Source organism: Rhododendron vialii, chromosome 7a (assembly GCF_030253575.1).
Source record: "Rhododendron vialii isolate Sample 1 chromosome 7a, ASM3025357v1".
Taxonomy (NCBI): domain Eukaryota; kingdom Viridiplantae; phylum Streptophyta; class Magnoliopsida; order Ericales; family Ericaceae; genus Rhododendron; species Rhododendron vialii.
The window spans coordinates 3,615,608-3,624,394 of NC_080563.1; the positions used below are offsets into that span (position 1 = coordinate 3,615,608).

General features: G+C 39.0%; 1 protein-coding gene and 1 long non-coding RNA gene across 2 annotated transcripts; both read right to left on the reverse strand.

Annotated features, from left to right (window-relative positions):
* Window positions 1-466: 466 nt before the first annotated feature.
* Window positions 467-1,245, reverse strand: LOC131331770 (uncharacterized). The gene is made up of 2 exons (XR_009201521.1): window positions 921-1,245; window positions 467-822 (listed from the first exon to the last, which is right to left on the reverse strand). It is a non-coding gene; the product is annotated as an uncharacterized LOC131331770 (long non-coding RNA).
* A 2,641-nt stretch (window positions 1,246-3,886) lies between these two features.
* LOC131331771 (pentatricopeptide repeat-containing protein At5g04780, mitochondrial-like) lies at window positions 3,887-8,052 on the reverse strand. The gene is made up of 3 exons (XM_058365685.1): window positions 4,667-8,052; window positions 4,511-4,564; window positions 3,887-4,350 (listed from the first exon to the last, which is right to left on the reverse strand). Exon 1 carries the CDS (start codon window positions 7,882-7,884, stop codon window positions 5,062-5,064), a length of 2,823 nt encoding a protein of 940 aa, XP_058221668.1. The 5' UTR covers window positions 7,885-8,052; the 3' UTR covers window positions 3,887-4,350; window positions 4,511-4,564; window positions 4,667-5,061.
* Between the last annotated feature and the right edge of the window lie 735 nt (window positions 8,053-8,787).

An 8,787-nucleotide genomic window follows, 5' to 3' on the forward strand; every position in this document is an offset into this window, starting at 1 on the left:
TTTTTCGACTTTAATCCCTTTATTCTTGGTAAATCAGGTTAACGTCCCCTGAAGTTTGTATCTATTTCGCTTGTGGTTCTACAAAAGTGGGGATGCTTCACTAGGCCCCGTTTAGTTGCACCGAAAAAGATGGAAGAATTAACTTTTCTATAACTTTCTTTGCTCAGATGCTGAGATGCATAACAAGAACTCAAACCATTTTAGAAACTTTATGTGCAACCTAAAAGCTTAAGCTACTAGGTGGAGAGACTGTGATACTATATTAAATGATTACTCATTTTATTTCTCAAGCAGTGTGAGATTTTATCTTTCACATTGTCATATTAAGTGATCATCATTTCTATTCACAAGTAATGTGGAATTGTCATCGTAAGGTGTTTGCATTATCAACAGCTTTTTAAAATGCGGAGTTGAATGAGCCCCACTCTAATACTCCAACATAATGTGTGCTCATTCCATTCCCAACATAGAATTGTACTCTTTTACAACCACGTGTACGGCCAACAATTATAAATTGATTGACATGCGCTTAGAGGATAAATAATACAGTAGTTCTCACACAATATTCAATAGAATAATGTTTAAATTACATTATTTGGGCTTCTCAATTCTCAAAATTACAGACCAATTCAGCCTCACATTACCAGGATACTCTTCATATAGGATCTTAAGGCAGCTTCTGTGAAAATCTGCTATAGAGATTCTACAGTTGTTGCAATAAACACATTCATCTTCATCACAAACAACCTGCGTTTGCTGTGATGAAGATGACCGTGTTTATTGCAACAACTGTAAAACCTCTATAGCAGATTTTCACAGAAGCTGCTCAAGATACAGAAGACTATTTGTGATGAAGATGAACGTGTTTATTGCAATAGAACAGGAAGAATGATAGTAACAAAAAAGAAATACAAGCGAACCTATGTAAGTGCATAGGAGAATGATCATAACAAAACCCTAACTATTTGCAGATAGCCCTGCAAACGGCTCTGTGGTTGCATTGGGGACTTCAAAACCATGAACCTGGCTATTCGGCTGCCTTGGAGGCTTTGTGATTGTTCACAAGTTGCATCTGTACTTCTTGAGAAACTGGTAAATGTTCTTTGTATTCCATTGTGAACTCACCCTTAACCTGCAGAATTTAACAAGATACATCTATCACATCTTGACTGCAGGTTAAGCAATACATATAGAATTTTGCATTTGTATGTTGATCTGCTTCACCCGTGTCATTGAACAAAGAGATGTCGAGTACCCAAACATTATTGAGAGGCACCTGAAAATTCAAGAAATGATTCTTCATAAAACTACATGCAATGTAGAAAGACATTCACTATCATCATCAACGATGATATCTACCTTGCCAAGCTAATCCGAAACAACTTTGTTTGGTTGCAATTTCTATTGAAAATAACAGAACAATTCTCCAAAACTAGCTTTCTCGTAAGTTTTTGGAAAAGAAACGATTTTTCGAAACACTAGATGTTTTGGATTTCTCTCACACAGTTTCGTACCAAAAAAGGAACAAGATATAAAACCTTTTTTTTTTTTGAAGGGCACAAGATATAAAAACATAACTTTCAGTCGATGCTAAAAATGAAAATTATGCTAGGAAGCACTATAAAATTTTGTGATAACTAAAGGACGAGCAAAATTATGCATACATGTGCAGTGATTACTGAGTCATCTCCATCCTGGTCATCTCCATTTTAATTTCAACGGACTTGATAAACGAGGCCAAATGAGTTGAGCATGGAGTTTATCAAGTCTAGTCCAAAAATTTAACGAGCTTGTATGTTCAAGGTTACCTTGTCTGTGAGTCGAGTCGTTCTCAAACAAACTTTAGTCAAGCTGAATACATGTTGGTGATTAAACCGAATACGAGCCGGCCTCAAATAGATTGGACTTTCTATATATCATAAATTGAACGATCTAAGTAACAACTTTTTGAAACTTGGTTTGAAACTTAAAATGAGTTCTAAACAATGCTAGCTTTTAACGAATGAATACGAGCTCGAAATCAAGTAACTCGATTATTTAGTACCCCTGATTTTAACCAGTTCAGCCCTATAAAAATCTACTTATTTTCCTTCTTTTTCCCTCAAGTTTCTTTATAATTTCGTGACCAGGTTTTATTTTTATTGATAAGTACTGTTCCTTTTATAAAGCCTCAGCAAAAACAAACCAAAGTCAAGGATACAATCCTAATTATACAGCCATACTCCTTCACAGGAGACTTAACAAGAGAAAAAGAATACAGAAAAATTGAAACCCATACAGTAAACACTAACAAGCAACACTCCAATTAGAGGAGTTTGAAACTAAAAGCAAAAAGCAAAACCTAATGCTTAAGAATGTACTATTTAGCAGCAAGACCCCACGCAGCCCCTTGTTCTCCATAGATGACTTCACACTTCACAATGTTCACATAGAACATTAGAAAGTCCATGATGGATTGCATGGTATTGCAAGCAACTTGAGCGCTATCCATCATTTTCTGTCGAAACAATCTTAAGTTTCTCTCCCTCTAGATGGAAATGCACAAGAGCTGCCAAGGAACACCCCATTATTCTGCACCTAATGCTATCCCCTTTGACAGTTTGCGCAAACCCATCCAGCAGCTCATCCAGAGAGTTAGGCCCACAAACAGAGGAAGACTTGCTCCATATTGCAGACCACACATCTTTGGAAAAAGAGCAGCCAAAAAACAGGTGCTTGTGAGTTTCTTGTTCTCTACTACGCAAAGGACAGATTTCATCCACAGTCATCCCCCATTTATGTAACCTGTTCAGCTTCCCTTGAGCAGCTAGCCAAAGAATAAATGCCCAGCGTGGAGCATTTTTCTTGAACCAAACCACCTTTGCCCAAGGCTGCACTGGAAAATTTAGTCCTCACAGCTTCCCAAGCAGACCTAGCATCGTAGACACCAGTAGGGCTAGGGAGCCACACCATCACTCTATACTGGATTAAAGCCTGGCCAATGCTCCTTAATCCAAATGATGCAGTTATTCATTTGAAGCTCAATTTCAGTCGCAACATTTTATTTCACATCAAGCTGCAAATTTAAGTATCTACATACTTTATTAAGTGGTTATTAATATTTTACAGGAAGAATCAAACAATGACACAAATCCTATACCACAACTATGAAAGGAGTAGTTTTCATAGGACTTGTGGTAATTCATAATCAAACTCCATACCTCGCAGAGGAGGTTACTAATTTGTTATTTTGGTGGAAATTGTCATTGTTCTTCTTTTTCCTTCCTTGTTCGTTTCTCACACAGCCAGCAATGGAGATTCCATAACACAGGCTTGCTGTTTATAACTCAATCGCATGCATCCAAAACAAACCAAACATGAATTCTTTAAACCCCTCCACTTTAGTAGTCCATCCCAGCCTTGAAAACTACTATCAAACACGGAAGGATAAAAAATGGACAGCAGCTTGGAACGATGAAATACAATGGCACTATGCCATCCTTAATCAGCGGCTTTAAATAGAATAAAGAGCAACTTTAAAAACATTGTGAGCTAATATTTGGACATCACATCACAATTGAATAATGCACAATCAAGTAGTAAGTTCATATACAAGTTCGTGAGGCTTAGATTTCTCTGACTCTATTGAAAGTTTAAAGAACATTTGAAAAACAGAAAGTCCTTAAGACAGACCAAACCAAACCAAGCCTTATGTCCCAGTCAATTGGAGTCGGCTACATGAATCTTGTTTTCCATTGAGCTCTATCTAGGGCTACCTCTTCACTTAGACTTAGTAAGCCCAAGTCCTTCCGTATCATAGTATCCAAAGTCAGTTTAGATCTTCCTCTTTCCCTAGCCAGACTATCCACTACTATCATGTCACTCTTCTTTACTATTGCCTCTGTAGGTCTACGGTAAATAGGTCCAAACCACCTTAATCTATTTTCTCTCAACTTATCTTGTATAGGTACAACTCCTTGCTAGAGACATATAACCAAAATAATAATAGGGGAATTTCTCCTTACTTTTTGTCATCAATAAGAGGTATTTCCAATCGTTATTTCCAAGTTGAAACCAACAAATGATTGTTCATATCACTCAAGAGTTACCTAAGACCTATTTCCCTGCTACATTTCATCTTGGGTCTAATTCTCTGTTAAAGCTCAACACGTAACTTCGTATTGCCTCTGTTCTTACAATTCCTTTCGGTGTTTCTGTATATCATTATGCAGATTGATGATGAAGGAGAATAACCTGACCGAGAATAACTGCTGCATCAGAGCTCTTCAGGTCTAGAGCAAAATGTCTGTAGTAAGGGTGCCCATTATACCACCAAACAAATTCTCCGCCCAAGTGTATCCCTGACAAATCCTACAAAAGAAAACCAAGAGAAAGATGGTAAGAACGTACAGCTGCTTTTGAGAACCACCATTTTCAAAATGTAACGCCATCAAGTCTGCCAATGATGCCAAAAGATAATAACAAATAGGAGTGAACCACACCAGAACAAAACAAAGAAATTTCTACTTACTTCTCCAGGAATACTAAGAACTCGATCACTTTCAGCTCCATAGGCAAGCACAACCTGGTCAGTAGCAACAAATATCCATCAAAAACCAAAAACATTTGCAGGCAATATTCAAAGACCACAATAAGCACAAAATTTCATCTAGAGCTGGTACCTTACCACATCATATATCTCCCTGAGCTCAGACAAAGATACAGAAGACCCAAGTGACCCATTTCCAGTGAAGGAGCATCGTCCGGTTTGAGCAACCTGAGAAAACTGGCTGGTCACAAACTGTTGCAAGTTTTTTGGTAAACTAAGCTCAATTAAGAGCACTACATGAATTCATTAAGAACTACAGAAATAAAGGTAATTCATCAACAGTCAGCTACAATCAACTTCACAAACTTTTATGCAAATATGATGATTTTGAAAACCTTGGTTTTGGGATGATCCAATGCCACACTGGAGCGGACTAATCCACATGGCGTCGGCAACCTATCAATGATATCAACCTTGGCTCCTTGATGTGTTTTCAGCATCTGGTTTTGGAAATTCAATCAAAAACACAAATCCTACCAATAATCCCCACAAGAACATGAGCCATCTCTGAAATGGTGGAACCGATTTACGTCCCTAACGACAATTTCCCTCGAAACAATTTTACAAATGAACTTGAATGTGGTATGGCAATCCAAGCAGACTCGAAGATTCTTCTTAATCCTAATGGGAGCTCCTGGCGGAGTGGCAATTAGCCCAAAAGCCACAGCAAGTTTCTCACTGTGGTGAAAAAGAAGAAGCTCCTTCTCACTTTCTTCAACATCGTGGAGGTCAATCTCTACCATAGGAACATACCCAGCTTTATTCATCAGATCCCTCAGCTCATCAAGCTTTGCATATATCTCTCCACTTCTAGAATGGCTCCTATCTCCGACAATAAACGTGTGTACTTTGTCTCTCACCTCCATCCAACTTATCCCTGGTTCCTTTTTCACATTGCTCTCTTTCATACGTCTTCTCACCTTTGCCACGTGTTCCCACATTCCATTCGATGCATAAATATTTGCCAAAAGAACATGAGTGCCGGATTTTTCTGGTTGGAGTGTGAAAAGCATCTCAGAAGCACGTCGACCAAGCTCAACATTTTTATGAATCCTCGCCGCACCAAGTAAAGCCCCCCAAACAGAAGCATTGGCTTCAAATGGCATCTTATTCACAAGATCCATTGCCTCGTCCAATTTTCCAGCTCGACCAAGTAGATCAATCATGCAAGCATAATGCTCTTGCGTTTGTTCAATCCCAAACGACTCTTTCATTGACTCGAAGTATTTTTTTGCTTCGGTTACCAAGCCAGCATGATTGCATGCATAGAGGACACTAACTAAAGTTACATGATTTGGGGAGATGCCATTTTTAAGCATCTCAGTGAACAAATTGAGAGCTTCTTTTCCATGCCCATGTTGAGCGAGTCCACCAATCATAGCAGACCACAAGACAATGCCTCTATCGCGTATCTCTGAAAAAGCTCGACCAGCATCATCTACACTTCCACACTTGGCATACATATTGACAAGAGAATTTCCCGCAAAACCATCTGACATGAATCCGAATTTTAAGATGTGGACATGAATTTGTTTCCCTTGTTCATAAGCAGATAGATTAGCACAGGCATTAAGAATGGAGCTACAAACAAATGGATCTGGCTTAAGCTCCATATCTTGCATCCTGATATAAAGCTTTAGAGCTTCTTCTCCTTTTCCACATTGAGCATAAGATGCAATCATCGAAGTAAAAGATGCCAAATCACCAAATGGGCACTCTTCAAAAACTTTATATGCGTCTTCTACATTTTCACACTTCCCGTACGAATCAATGAGGCTGTTTGAAACATAGACGTCAGATTGAAGACCTGATTTTACAGAAAGTGCATGAACTTGTTTGCAAATGTTGACAGCTCGCAAGCTAGCTGTGGAGTTGAGGATTGCACACACAGTTGTCTCGTTCAATCCTATTCCTTCCTTATACATATCACTACAAAGGTAAAGAGCTTCTATCTCTTCCCCGTTTTGTGACAGTCCAGATATCATGGCATTCAATGCTACCAAGTCCTTTTGTGGCATCAGCCAATTAACCGCCTTTGCTTCCTCCAACAAACCAGATTTGCAATACATGTCGATAAGGCCAACACTCACAAATAGATCCGATTTAATATTCATATTTAGCAAAACTAAGTGCAACTGTCTACCCAACTTTTCGAGTCCTAATCCAGCACAGGCTTTTAGAGCGCTCGACAAGGTGAACATATTTGGGCAAGTTCCTGAATTTTTCATTCGCCTAAAGAATTTTAAAGCCCAATCATGGTACTCATGAAGAACACAACCAGCAATAATAGCATTCCAACTGACAATATCAGGCTTTCCAATTCCTTCAAAAACAGCCATTGAGTCTTGAAGATCTCCACCTTTTGCATACATGTCAACAAGTGCATTTGCAGAGAATGGATCAGAATCATACCCCCATTTTATCAAATCCCCATGAATTCTTTTCCCTTGATTGATATCCCCCATCCCTGTACAAGCATTCAATATACATGACAAACTATACTCATCTGGTCTTATTCCACTTAAGATCATTTCTCGAAACAAACCCAATGCTTCCTCAAATATATCACTCTGCACGTAACAAGAAAACAATGCGTTCCAAGAAACAACGTTTCTTTCCGGCATCAAATCGAACAATCTCCTTGAATCCTCTAGTGCACCACATTTCGCATACATCACAACCAAAGTATTCGCGACGAAAACATCCGACTCGAACCCTGTTACCATCACAAGCCCATGAACTTGCTTCCCTAGCATCAAACCCTTTATGATTGAGCATGCCTTGAGCACGCTCGGGAGAGTGAACTCATTACACCGAAGACCCAACAAGTGCATTTCGCGGAAAGCCAATAGGGCTTCCTCGCCAAACCCATTCCGAGCATACCCAGATACCAAAGCAGAACAAGAGACCAAATCTGGTTCAGGACATTCGTCGATCAGTTTACGTGCATACCCAAAAGCCCCACACTTGGAGTACAAATTAACCAAATGGTTTCGCAGGTTCGTGTCGTTTGATAACCCGATCCGGGTAATGCGGGCATGGGATTGTAGACCTGTAATAAGAGACTTGGTTTGGCAGCAGTTTGATAGCAGCTTTGAGTAGGAAATGGACGTGGTGGGTTTGAAGTTGTTGCTTTTTTCAATTAAGTGTGACTTGGGTGTGGTGTTTTGGTCAAAGGAATACTCAGGTGAGGTTTGGATGAAGCGTTTAAAGGGACGGTAAAGTAGTTGGGGGAGCGGGTTCTTTTGAAGGGAAAATAACTGACGAGGTTTCATGGTCCATTTGATAGCATTCATAAAACTCTGCCCCTTTCACTTTCACTGATGTCTCTCGAGGTAAATTCCTCCAACCAATTGGGTCCTTTCTTCTGTTTTTCAAACAAACCCGTCACAGCCAATAGGAGGAGTGATAGCCAATAGGATAGGGGGAGAACCAGAGAGAGAGAGAGAGTGAGAGTGAGAGTGAGAGTGAGAGAGTCAGAGAGGAGAGACAGGAGGAGGCTAGCATCGAGACTTCAGTTGTGTGACATGTGTCGTCACCACTATTTAACTTACTAGTCAAGTTTTATTCCCATTTTAAATAGGCTTTGTTGAAGAACAGAAAAAGAACCTCTAAAATTCATGGGGTAAACATGAGTTGATCCGGGCAAAATAAGTTATCGTAATTTCTGCAAATTCATTCATTGGGGTAAACGTGTGTTTAGATCATAAATTTGTTAATAGAGAAACACACTTGTACGAGAGAATCTATATTATATGCTTTCTATAATCTCTTCTTCTTTTTTCTGCATATTTTCAACCGCGACTCGTTTGCTATTCAATTTATTGCCTATTTTTGTCACCACTCTTTACATTTTCCATTATATTTCATGTTGTCACTATTAAGTCTGTAGTATTTTTATGCATATTGTTAGTGGTTCAATAATGATTGAAAATTTTGTATAATAATGCCGGCATGGCAACGAAAAGCGAGGGCATGAATTTTCAACATTCAGGACAAATTGCAGCACATTTACGATAAGAAAGAAGCAACGAAATCATTAATCACAACACTGTGCTGGAGTTTTGGTAAGTTAAAATCCAACTCCTACTCTTAATTTCTTTCTTCTGGAGATTTTTTTTTCTGTATACACAATCAGCAATTGAGATCTCATATCAGGGGAGGCTTATCTGCTGGTAAAGTAGCTGTTCTTTTTGCAA